This window comes from Podarcis vaucheri (genome assembly GCF_965113315.1).
Source record: "Podarcis vaucheri genome assembly, chromosome: 13".
Classification (NCBI taxonomy): Eukaryota; Metazoa; Chordata; class Lepidosauria; order Squamata; family Lacertidae; genus Podarcis; species Podarcis vaucheri.
In genome coordinates, this window is record NC_138751.1 from 50114307 (window position 1) to 50127735 (window position 13429).

The window sequence follows — 13429 nt, forward strand, 5'->3', positions numbered from 1 at the left end:
TGGTGGTTGATGCTATGATTTCTTTAAATTCTCAATTTTCAATGTACATTTAATGCTCATTGAGCTGTTGTCTAATCCTTTTTAACATGAGGGGAAGACCTCAGTTTCACTAGCATTGGATTATCTTTTATCTTAAAATGATGTCAGTTGTCTGGTAGACATACTTTTCTATAAAAATCCAAATAATTCTTATTGATTTTCATGTAAATATAAGAACAACATATAACTACAGTTACTAAGTTTCATGTGCAGTAAACAGTACACAAGCAATATGTTTATTTATGCATTGTCAATTCAAGTATCCTCTCCACAGAGATTATTGTGTTGTGGGTGGAATAAAAGTATATTCTGTCTCATTTATAAAGGAAAGAATGGAAACCAAGTCTTGCCAAAGTAGTCTACCTTTGAAGTGCCTTTAATTACCCTTCTATGGCGAGTAAGACATTCCGATAGAGCTACATTTGGTAGACATACTTTAATTCCTTCAGTTCTTAGATTACAGAACTCAAAACAATTTAGCATAGGGACGAATTTGCCAGAAAGTGTTTTAGAACTGAATATTTTAATGGCTAATGAGAATGCTTTCTACCTTTCTGTTAAAAACAAGGTTGGCTTTAGAGCAGCAGAATGAATTGCAAGGTTTCGGTAATGTAAACATGTGCTGATGTGTGTTATCTCACTTCATTGAGAGTATTTCTTCCCATCTAGGCACTCCAGTTACTTCATTCATTTCCCATAGACACACGATTAAAAGATGGCAGTAAGTACAGTAAAAGTTTAAATTAATTTTGATATGTTTGAAGTATTTCTAACTTCAATCCTTTTAAGATTCAAAATGCTTTCTTTCAAACCACCAGGTTTATTTTGGCAGTCACCAAAGAGACCGCCTTTCCCGATACAGTTTGATATCAACGATCCTTTGTGAGTAAATCTCTCTCTTTACACTATTGTTATTGTAAGGGGCAAAGAACTTCACATGATCTGTTTGTGGGCATATTGGTACTCATATAAAAGGTGTGTTATTAGACGATCTCTTCAAAGAAGATGTCCTAAAAACCTATATGGCCTTTAGAATAATCTTTTGACTCCTCTAATCTGAAACCCACCCACATCAAATAATGCGTAACTTTGTGACTTGTCTCCTTTTGGCAGCAGTTTTTTCTTTGAGTATTTGCCATACATCAAACTTTGAATATCTTCATGATAGTTGCCTCATGTGCATGTTTGTTTATGCTTTCCCCCCCCCCCCCAGTTTTCTTGTTGGCACTTTCCATGTCCACACAAAACTCCATTTCAACTTTAGGCAGCATTTTGGGGATTTGCTGTCAGCATCTACTAAGAACGACAGTTCAAATTTAACATTATCTATTCCTGAGCAAAATAGATATTGACTGCACATTTCTACTTCCAAGTCTTACATTACCCCTTTCTGCTTTCTGACAACCAACATCTCCATATGGCAAACCTTCACTGTGCTTCCAATCTCTGTATGATCCACAGTGAGCTCTGAAAGATCCCTGTATTTCTGCATTCCTTCAGAAGCAGTGCCAGGGCCTGCAGCTTGTAATCCCTCCTTTTGCTTCATTTAGAAGGAGATAGGAAGTGCAAGCAGTCTGGAATATTAGCACTTCCTGGCAATGTCAAATTCCTAAAGAAGGTTCTCTGCCACTCTTATTTTGAACTATGCAATTCTGCTCCCTCTGTTTGTCACTTTTATCTTTCATGTGTGCTGCATATTTAGCAGGCAGCTTCCTTTAGTTCTTCCTCCCTCTTGCTCCCAGCTTTGTGACTCCTGCCAGACTCTTCCTTATAGCTTGAACAGCATTCTCCTCTGTTAAGTCATATCATTCTGCACCTCCCATCTTTTCCCAGCTCTTTCTCTTCACTTTTTAAAAAGAATTCATCATAATTAGACCTCACACTTCTGTATGCTATACATTACAAACTACAGGTAATTCCTACGTATATGTTCATAGTTGTAGTCTGAAGGGATTTGTTCTGTGAAATTTCTCTGAAGTAGGTGTATTCTGAATCTTTGCCATTTAAAAGCAAACACACTAAGCAGGTAAGCGTTTTCTCAAAGGCAACCTTGCCCCCTGTTCTTTCAGCCCCTCTGCTTCAACTGCTCAGTGAATTTCTTCTCCTTCCCATTGTTAGCTAGGTTTGAAGTATATCTGAATGCAGGAAAATGGAGTAAAAACCCACCCCGATCTCCTTTTTCCTCCAGGCACTACAGCTTCATATTGAGTACAGCAAAATTATTTGCAGTTATTTACTGTATCCCTTTTACAGAAAAGGTAAGCCTTCAGTTGGAGGGTGTAGAATTTGCACTGTTTGGCTCTCTGTTTTAATTTTTCAGAATCATTTGATAAGTGAAGCATTTTTGTTACAAAGGGAAAATATGCTCCAAAATCCAACTTTTAGACAAAGCATTACTCCTGCTACTGACAGCGACTGAATTAACTTCAGGAATCTTCAGTATGTCCAAAGATGCTTTGAATAAGTTATGAGACCTATATCCCACCTCTATGAATTATTCTTCCTGATATTTCATTTTGATAGAATTCTTTCTTGCAATGTATTTTGGCAGATGCATTGAAATCTAATCTTGTTGCCTGGATTATTGAAATTTGTGTCCTGGCCCATCTCTACTTTTAATAATGCACTTGCAAACTAACTTATAATAAATGCAAAATTGACTTCCCTTTGTATATATTTATGTGTCTGGTGTAAAAGCGATATCCATTAGTCCATCAGTATTTATACGTTCACATGCATTTTGTTTTAGAAAATGAGTCTTATTTGGAATGTGTGCAAGGTATACAAGGTTCAGCTTTTGTAGAAAAGTTTGCTAGGAAATGTTCATGAGCCACGCGCTTGATAAGTTATAGGTTCCTTCGACGTTTATTGTGATAAGTGGATTCTTAATTAGTTTTGGCTTAAAGTTGAAGAGCAGAGGACATGTGGTTTCTTCCATTCATGCTAACTGGTGCTGTTTTAACAAAACACAGGATATGTCAGAAGAAACCATTTTAAAGATCATTTCCGGACTGAGGATTCAAGAGTTTCGGCCTTCTAACAAAGTAAGCTCATTTAAATAGTGTTCCTCTTCACTACTCCCCTTTTCTTGATGATCCGTTTTTTATTCATCCTACGCATGATGTTCTATAGGCTGCTTCCCAGTTCTCCAGTATTGTCGCAGTTGCCATGAACTCACTGCTCTCTCTTGGCTTCTGGCTTACCTTTATAGGGCGGCTGTAAACAATATGACCATGTAATTCAGGCATAGGCAACCTCGGCCCTCCAGATGTTTTGGGACTACAATTCCCATCATCCCTGACCACTGGTCCTGTTAGCTAGGGATCATGGGAGTTGTAGTCGCAAAACATCTGGAGGGCCCGAGGTTGCCTATGCCTGATGTAATTTGTGCCAGGGCTTGGAATACTCTAAAGCAGGAGGGAGGAAGCTGTGGTCCTTTAGATGTTGTTGGACTCCAACTCCCATCAGCCCCAGCCAGCATGCCCAATTGTCAGAGATGAGCGGAGTAGTAGTCTGGCAACATCTGGATGGCCACAAGCTCCCCATCCCTCTTCTACAAGTGTTTCCATACTAATATTTAGCGTGCAAATATTTATAGCTTTTCGCTTAAATGATTAAATGATGCAAGAGTTTGTAAAACTAACTTTAATCATACAAAGTAAAGTATATTTCTTTAGTGTAGACCTGGTTTTCTTAGCGCAAAGCCCCTCCTTCGGTGATATAGTCTTAGGAAAAATGTTTCCAAAAATTGTTGGAGACGTGCTGGAAATGTGCAGTTTGTGCCAAACCCCACATTTACAGAAAGTATTAGACTCTGTTTAAGTGCACATGCAGTTCTGCCTTAAGTTTCTAATTGTAGGCTCATAGGTTCCATCTATGTTTGTACTGTTGATTTTTAGACAGAGTTAATAAACTACTTTAGTATCGCCCCAAAATGTGGTGTTTTAGAACAGTTGTGGGTCACTTCTGGCCTGTGGTCCTGATTGGGCCCAGTAAGGGTCCCAGCTTGGCCCATGAGGCCATTTTCCTGCAAGCCATGCTCACCTCTTTTCCCCCTCCCTCATACTGGCACATGATCTCAGATATATGACTGGAGCCTTTGACATAGCTGCAAAGGAAGAATCATGAGAGCCTTCAAGGCTTGAAGTTGCTGCTTTGTGAATTGCAAAGCACAGCTCTGGGGTGTAGCTGATCCCTGATGAAATTTAGGCTTGAAGTTGGTGCCAGCCAGCTAATTGGCAGTGACTTAAAGCTTGCTTGGATCAGCTACACCTGGGATTTTTTGACTGGAAACTCTGGAATGTAGCTGGTCCAAGTAGGGCTTGAAATTATCAGCAGTGTTGCCAAGCCCCACTTGAATTGGCTGGGGAGATGTTCCTTTGCCGTGCCTCTTGAGTTCAAGCCACATTGCAAAGGAAAAATGGGTCATCTGGTGTCATGGTGATGACAGGTGAGTGGCTCCGCCTGTCAAAGTGGCTGTCAGAGTGGGGGACCTCAGGATCCAGGCCACCAGGCTGAAAATGTTCCCTCATTATACATTTTAAAAAATAAATAAATGTCCAGTAGCACCAACTAAGAGTGTTCTTGGTATGAGCTTTCGTGTGCATGCACACTTCTTCAGATTATCATTTTACATAATATTGCAACTAAAAAATACAGGTTTTCTCTATTTGACTAAAACGTTACTTATTGATGAATAACTCAATCTGCTTCAATAAATCAAGGTATCGTACAGAAACAGATTCATACACTCACATTTATTCTATTTACTTTTGATGTTCTCAGGTTGTACAAACAGATGAAACAGTGAGGAAACCAGATCCCATTCCAATAAGCAGTGAGGATGAAAGGAATGCTGTACTTCAGTTGGAGACTGCCATATTGGCCAATGAAGCTACAAAAAGTGAGTATTAATTATTAGATATTTATTTATTTATTTAGTTAGTTTATAAGTCAAAAGTTACAATGCAATACATTTCCAATCAATATATTTATATTAGATCTAATTATTATATATATTTATTTATTTTATAAGTCAATAGTTACAATACAATACATTTCCAATCAATATATTTATATTAGATCCTTTTAGCTCAGATAGAACTATTAGCTCAAATAGAATCACTCAAAACAGAGAATATCAGCATGAGCACATTAAACTCACAACACCCTGAACAGATAATCAGGGCAGGTGGGAATACAAGAGACCAAGGAATATAAGTAAAAGGAACCCAGACCACAAAACGAAATGAACTGTTACTTAAGGCCAAACATATCTAATGCTGGCGCCAGGTGAGTCTCCCTGAACCCAGTACCAAAATGGGCTAATATAATCTACTCACAAGATGGAGAAGGCTTTCATTGAACCAAACTAACAATGTCTTTCATAAAATTGCATTGCAGGGTGTTGGACTAGATAACCCTTTTTAAAAAAATAATAATAATTTTTATTAGTTTTCCAACATATATTTATAATATCAAATCACAGTTTATCACATATTTTCTCTTTTAGACTTCCTTCAGCCTCTCTGATCATCATCCATTATTCAAATTTTTAATTACACATTTCTTAATTTTTGTATTGCATTTTATATACCCTCTCCCTCATATTTTGTTCTATTACAATATTTCTCAAACATTCACAGAGCTTCTTTAAAACCCACTAGCGTTATTTGCTTATCACGTATACATTCCAAATAATCTGTAAATTTTCTTCAATCCTAGATGAACTTGTGGTGTTGTAAATATCTAATCTTCCCTGTTCATTTGTCCAGTTCTGCATAATCCATCAGCTTCATTCTCCATTCTTCTAGCGTCGGTAGTTGTTCCTGTTTCCATTTTTGGGCCAATAAAACTCTCGCTGCTGTTATTGCGTATTGGAAAAGTTTGCAATCCTTTCTATTTATTTCATTTCCTATTATTCCTAAAAGAAAAGCCTCTGGTTTCTTAACAAATGTATATTTCAACATCTTTTTCAATTCATTATATATCAATTCCCAGAAACCTTTCACCTTCTTACATTCCCACCACATATGGACTAGATGACCCTTGGCACTCCTTCCATTTCTATGATTCTGTGAACTAAAAGACCACAGATTCCTAAACAATGAATTAATTTGTTTCCGAACAGATGATTTGCAAATGAAGGAACTCGCTTTTGAAAAGGATGATGACAGTAACGGGCACATAGACTTCATAACAGCAGCTTCAAATCTGCGAGCCAAGATGTATAACATCGAACCAGCAGATCGACTCAAAACAAAACGGATTGCCGGAAAGATTATTCCTGCCATTGCAACTTCCACTGCGGCTGTGTCTGGCTTGGTGAGTGAGGGTGCATTTTTTGCGATTGCTAGCTTCTCTGCTGGGTTGGCCAAAGGTTGCAAGGCAGAAGGCTCTCTTCCTATTAGCAATGTTAGTTTGTCATGGAAATAGGAGGTAGTCTCTTTTTTAAAAAAAAGTTTTTTATTTATACAACAAGAAAAAAACACACACACAAATACCAAATTACACACAAATTGCAGTGGTACCTCGCAAGACGAATGCCTCGCAAGACGAAAAACGCACAAGACGAAAGAGTTTTCCGTTTTTTGAGTCGTTCCACAGGACAAATTTCCCTATGGGCTTGCTTCGCAAGACGAAACGTCTTGTGAGTTCTTGCGAGTTTGTTTCCTTTTTCTTAAAGCCGCTAAGCCGTTAATAGCCACTTAGCCGCTAAGCCGCTAATAGCCGTGCTTCGCAAGACGAAAAAACCTCAAGACGAAGAGACTCGCGGAATGGATTAATTTCATCTTGCGAGGCACCACTGTACAAAAATAACCATAGACACATAATTTTCTTAGCAAACAATAAAACATCTATTGGTCTTAACACTAAAGACCCAACCTCCCGTCTATTCCATATTTCAAATTCATATTACTTTTTGCCAGTACACGCTTTTATCATAATTAAACTTATTCTCAACAAATCTAATTTCTTATATCTACCTTGCAAGTATTACTGAAGTTCCTCGAATGCTGCAACAAAATTTAAACTACTATATTTATTTTTCAGATAATCTTTGAAAACCTCCCATTTTGAAACAAATTCCTGTTTTGATTTATTCTTTATTTTTTCTGATAAACCGTCTAATTTGGCATATTCTGTCAGCTTGAAGTTAGTCTCATTTTAATTCTTCACCTTAATTTTCCTTTGATGGAGACAGCGTGTCAGCTGTAGGAAAGAGGTGATATAAACAATTTAGGGGGGGGGGAATGGAAACATTTGCTGCAGTTTTTCCTGGTTATCACATATACCTTCCTAACTGTTAATGGATTAAAGAGCAGCCTGGGGCACACTGTTGGGTTTAAATTCAGAGATTTTTTTCTGATCTTCCAGACTGATTCCAGACTACTTTGGTTCATGTTGCATCTTGTACAGATCAGAACAGCTACATCTTCTTTAGTTCTTTGTTTGTTAGCTACTGCAAAATTTTTCCAATTCTTACATTTCTTCCCTAGGTTGCTTTGGAATTGATCAAAATTGTGGGTGGCTACCCCTTTCAAGCATACAAAAACTGCTTTTTCAACTTGGCCATTCCAATAATTGTCTTCACAGAAACAGCTGAAGTGAGAAAAACTGAAATAAGGTAAATAGCACATATGAAGGATTCAGCAATGGGTGTATTCAAGTAGCAGATTTTGGCAGGTGGTGTATCTGGGATAATGACTCCTCCTGGCTATACAGGCGGTGTCAATTTGACACCCACGAGCGTGGAAATTTATAGAAAAGTGACCCGTTTCCTCTTTTGCTATGCTTTCTGGTGGGAAGCTTGTGTTCAACCTTTTAGTTATTAACTGATAGTAAATGATTGAAAAATGTGCTGCAGCACAGTGTCTTGGATAAAGTGTTTTACATTCTTGCTCTCTGACAGAAATGGAATATCTTTTACAATCTGGGATCGATGGACTATTTATGGGAAAGATGATTTCACACTCTTGGACTTCATAAATGCTGTCAAAGTAAGCTATTTGTGATAAATAGGCAGTAGAAACAGATGGAGGAGATAGTGTTGCTGTTTTTCGTTCTGGTGGATTGCAGTGTGGTGTACAGCCCATATAATTTACTACTTTACAAAAGTTGTAATCCATTCTGTCTATGGAGGTTCATGTTCTGTAGCATATGGAGTGGGGAAACATGTCAGGTCTACTTCATTTTTTTACTGGAACTTTTGGTTCTTCATTAAGAACTGCCACCTAGCATCCACAGGCAGAAAATTCCCAGTCCCCTGTCTGCCTCCTCTCCAGATGGTTCTGTTTCTCTTCCCTCATTTCTAGCCTTGCTTTTTTACTGTTGTGTGTCTTCTTTCCTTTTGTATTTGCTTATTGTTGTATTGGTTTAGTTTAGACTGTTTTTGGAGCATTTTCAGTCTCTTTTCCTTCACACAAGTCCTTCTCTCGCTTTCCCCCTTAAGGGTTTTTTTTTTTGGGGGGGGGGTCTTCTGGTCCCCTGATTTTATTTGGGGTAACAAGAGTTGTTTTGTTTTTTCTCAAGTGCAATCTGGTTTTTTTAAATAAATTGTCATATACTGTGTGTTACAGGAGAAATACGGAATTGAGCCAACTATGGTGGTTCAGGGAGTTAAAATGCTTTATGTTCCTGTAATGCCTGGACATGTCAAAAGATTAAAGCTGACGTAAGTATTAACTAAATAGTAAATCTGAAGGGGGTATGCAGTATATTAGCTCACAGGTAGCACGATTCTTGTTTGGTGCATGCTCTGTTAGCTTGTTCATTGAAGATCAGATTCTGAATGCAAGATGTTTTCCAATTCACTACCCTGGTATTTTGAACAGCATTATTTTAAGATTGAGAGCACTGCTGGCATGGCAGATGAGAGAAGGGCTAGAGAGGAGGGTAGCCCAATATTATTTAAGCCACCTTCTATTCATCTTGCTAGTCACATCCCATTGCCATATCTCCTCTTCTGTGCATACTGAATCACAGCGTCTTGCCCTTCCCAGTTGCATCCCTTGCCCAAACACATGACAAAAGCAGGACAAAGCAAGAAATGAATACTTAACCCCATTCTCTCCCCCCTCCTAGCTCCACAGTTCATAAAATCAACTTTAGCTATCTCCTTTCTAGACCTGTGGTGTCTTGGAATGCAGGACTTGCCAGATCCGTTGCATCTTTAACAAGTTCTCTCATATGGCTTGCAATTTGAATTTGTTTGTGGTACTTCAGGAGAGCTTGGTTCATGTATGATGCGCTGCTGATACTTAATTTTTGTCATGTAGGATGCAAAAACTTGTGAAACCAGCAGCGAATAAGAGGTATGTGGACCTTACAGTATCATTTGCTCCAGAAACAGATGGCGAAGAAGACTTGCCGGGACCACCAGTTCGTTACTATTTTGCCCACGAAAATAACTGATGCAGGCATACCGTTTACAGCATAGCAGGACCACATGAAAGGAGTGTGGCACCATTTTTTAAATGGTACTATATACTTGGTGAAGCCTTAAATCAGAAACAAAACAGTGGAACTTTGTGAGATGTACTAAGGAGCTCCATAGCAAATCGGACTTGCAATTTCCTTGTATGTAGCATTTTCATAGCTATCTATACCTAAGGAGGACTGGAAGTTTGCTGGAAATGGTGGTTCTTTTTGAAGAAAACACACTTATTAAGCACTGCAGGAAGACCAGAACTGCAATCATAAAACCTGATCACAGACACTGACCATTAAAGGAGGTGGCAGTTGAGATTTGAAGAAGCTGCCAATTTATACCATCCTAAAACTGATTTCCTTTTGTTTTGTTTCATCTTGGCCCCTAAGCCAGTTCATCCCGCTGACGTTCATTTCAGTAACACAGCTATTATTTTCCCCCTTCTGATGCTGATAGCACATTTGAAATGTTGCTTTGGAATAGAGTCATAGTGAGGAGAAGCTGAGTTCTTGTAAAGTTAGGTTTTATGTTCTTCTAAAAAATAATAATAGTTATGTCTTTCCTTGTAAAGCAGAAACAACACCAATTCTGTTCCAGGCATTCCTTTGTCAGAACAGCGATTGCCAGGGCTAGTTTGCTTTTTCGTACTGGTTTTATTTAATAAGCTTGGTAATTCATTCTTTGTATGAAGAGTTTAGCCCAATACATTGATCTGAATTGAAAATACAAGTGTGGGGCTTTTAGCTGAAACTTGTCAACTGCCACATCCTTCAACTGCCACCTCGGGTCAGAGTGAACACCTGGTGACAGAACCACGTATTTTTACACCTTGATCTGCTTCAATCACATAGGAAGAATGGGATGGGTCCTATTTTGGTAGCAAAAAGAATATACGATGGAAGGATCCCTCTCTGGCCACTACTTTTCTCCCTGCAAGCCCCTCACCCCCAAGTGTTCTGCTCTGACCCAAGCTCACTTGCAGTACTAACCACAGACTGATAAAGTAAGCCTGCAGTGGCAAGAGGGTGTAGCAGTCTTTGCCCACACCACTTTTGTTGCTCAAAATTCAGCCCATGCACCTGCTGCATTCTTACGGAATAGGGCAGATCCAGGTTTAAACACACTGTTTACATCCCCAGGATACTGAATTATTCCATCAGTGCTATTGTCTGACCACTGGCGCTACTTGGTTGCGTATTAGACCACCCCCCCCATCAGCTTTTGAAGGTTTCACAAACGCTGGCCATAACTCAACATGGACCTTGGCATGCTTAAGCCCAAATCAGGGGGCTTAAATGTGTTCAGTTCTGTGTTGGGTTGTGACCTCTTACTTTAAAACTGCAAAAGCTGCCCGCCTGCTGCCGCCACTTGGTGTGGCAGTTCTGTAAAGCATGTTAGTAGACATATTCCATTTCGCCTGAAATGAGTGATTAACAAAACAGTTTAGACAGCCACATTTAAATAGTCCTGTACAAAATATACTAGGAGGCAGAGAAACAACTTTGGCCACAGTCTGTATGAAATGGCAGTGTGCTGTATATACATCATGGCCCATTTTGCTCATTTGTGTAGCACTTGAAGGGTAGTGTTGTTGCTTATCATCTTCTCTTCCCCTTATTCCCCTCCAAGCTTTGCTAGAGAAGTCAAATCCACATTTAGCATTTTTAGAGCTTTTTAAAAAATCACCGGGTTCACAAAGGCTTCAGACTGTGTCCCTAAAGTGAGATCCTTGGTTACATCAATATTTTCTGACATTATGACATACAGTTTCTCCGGTTTCATATTTCTATAGGCACATGAGTACCAAATACATTTTTCCATAAATATTTGGAAAATAGTCTTAAAATGTAATTAATGCTACACAAATGTGTTTCCCCAAATATACAGATGATAGTTTATTATAATTTGTTACAGTTTATAATATTTGATTTGACAACTGGCTGATTAATTTATTTTAACAACAAATATTTCTTATGGCGGTGGGAGGTGGGGAGGGAAGATACACCTTGTGACAGTGGGGCGTGGAGGGGTGCTGAAGCTTTTGTTTATGTTGCCATAGTGGCAATAGAGGTATATATTTCAAATAAAAGCTTTGATCTTTATGCTTTAAATACTTTTGGAAAAGGCAAAGTACCGTGAGCTCAGAAAGCTATAGAAGATGGGTAGAAATAATAATAATAAAAAAGAATGGCTGTCATGAACTTCCAGTGGAATGCAATGAGTGTTTTTCACAATCTGGATGTGATCATGTCTTCTACTAGCATTATTATTACTTATTTGTCTGTGGGGTTACTAATCAGTGTTCAAAAGTAAGAACTAGACTACCTTTGCATTTGCAAAATTGCATTTGATGTCATACATCAGTAGGCATGAAACTGAAGAACCTTTTTCCAGCAAGTCTTCCTTGCAGACCTTACAGTATAGAAAATTACAGAACAGGTAGCAGAAACAACACAGAGATCTCCCTACCTGTTGCGCAGCCCCTTAGTCTTATCTTGAGGATTATTCTTCTCACATAAGTGATCTCAGAGTGATTTCAGTTTAAGTAATATAGATAGATGTGTACACACAGAGAGAGACTCTACACTTCCGCAGTTTGTGTTATCTGTGAATTTATTTCAGTACATTTTGAAGTGGGAGTGGGGTTTGTGTACACAAGAAATGATGTACAGCCAAAGCAGTTATGAAAACTGCTTTTTGTCTTTTTCACATTAAATGATTTGAAAACATACAATCAAAATGTGCATGGCTTTGTCAATGGTTTCTAATAGGATACGTTGCCGTATGCAGTCTGTGGATCACTGAAAATGCTTTTATAACTAGCAGTCCATGCAGAAAACCGGGCGCATCATTTTAAGGTGTGTGAACCTGAGATAATGCATTGGTGTGGGTGGGTGTGTATCATTCATAAGATCATTCTATAGCCAAAATACCTGGGCAGGAATAAATTCTTTAAGCCCCTTGTATTCCACCTGCATTTGGGCCCATTTTGCAGGTGCGAGCCAGGGGTGAATTATACATACACGCTTTTGATTTATGGGCCCCTCTAGTCTAGAGAAACATTTATTTCCAATAGTGCACTTGTACCTGGTTATGTAGGGAGAGTGGTGTTTTTCTTGGGCACTCCCAGTTACTTACATTTTTCTACACAGGTTGGCTATTTTGCCTGTGCCAAGATGCCCTTGGCTGTGCCATGCGCCTCCACAGGAAGCTCTGGGCCAGACAGGATGCATTGGCACCTGGAACACAACAATCTTCTTATTTACCTACATTTACAATTTATCCTCATCCAAAGTATATTTTGGGGCGGACACATCTAGTTACTTATTTTATTATTCTTTGGTGCCATGTCTTTGTGATCATTGCAAAAGAATGGTCATCCTGATGGATCAAGTTTATTTTTGTGCTTGAACGTGTCCCCTGATTGTTGCTCGGTCCAGTATACCTGAAGGAGCGTCTCCACCTCCATCGTTCTGCCCGGACACTGAGATCCAGCTCCAAGGGCCTTCTGGCGGTTCCCTCATTGCAAGAAGCAAAGCTACAAGGAACCAGGCAGAGGGCCTTCTCGGTAGTGGCACCCGCCCTGTGGAACGCCCTCCCACCAGATATCAAAGAGAAAAATAACTACCAGACTTTTAGAAGACATCTAAAGGCAGCCCTGTTTCGGGAAGCTTTTAATGTTTAATAGGTTATTGTATTTTAGTGTTTTGTTGGAAGCTGCCCAGAGTGGCTGGGGAAGCCTAGCCAGATGGGCAGGGTATAAGTAATAAATTATTATTATTATTATTATTATTATGATGCTTGTTCTTATTGCTGGCATCCATCTGTCTCGAGAGACAACGGAGTGTGCCTCTGGGGGTGAAGTTAAAACCACTGAGTTAGCAGGAGTGAAGTGACGTCCCTGGGGCACAAGCCTAGACATTGTGCACGGAGGTCCTGGGCTGCCCAGACGACAAGACC

General features: G+C 39.2%; 1 protein-coding gene across 1 annotated transcript in view; it reads left to right on the forward strand.

Moving 5' to 3' along the window:
* UBA6 (ubiquitin like modifier activating enzyme 6) overlaps nt 1-12209 on the forward strand; it is a 40241-nt gene extending 28032 nt beyond the window's left edge. The window contains exons 21-30 of the mRNA XM_082195393.1: nt 709-760; nt 858-921; nt 2228-2297; nt 3012-3083; nt 4825-4942; nt 6170-6363; nt 7539-7666; nt 7952-8039; nt 8619-8713; nt 9318-12209. Coding sequence (XP_082051519.1) covers nt 709-760; nt 858-921; nt 2228-2297; nt 3012-3083; nt 4825-4942; nt 6170-6363; nt 7539-7666; nt 7952-8039; nt 8619-8713; nt 9318-9453 — 1017 coding nt within the window. The 3' untranslated portion in view covers nt 9454-12209. The remainder of the gene's footprint in view (nt 1-708; nt 761-857; nt 922-2227; nt 2298-3011; nt 3084-4824; nt 4943-6169; nt 6364-7538; nt 7667-7951; nt 8040-8618; nt 8714-9317) is intronic.
* Nucleotides 12210-13429: the final 1220 nt, after the last annotated feature.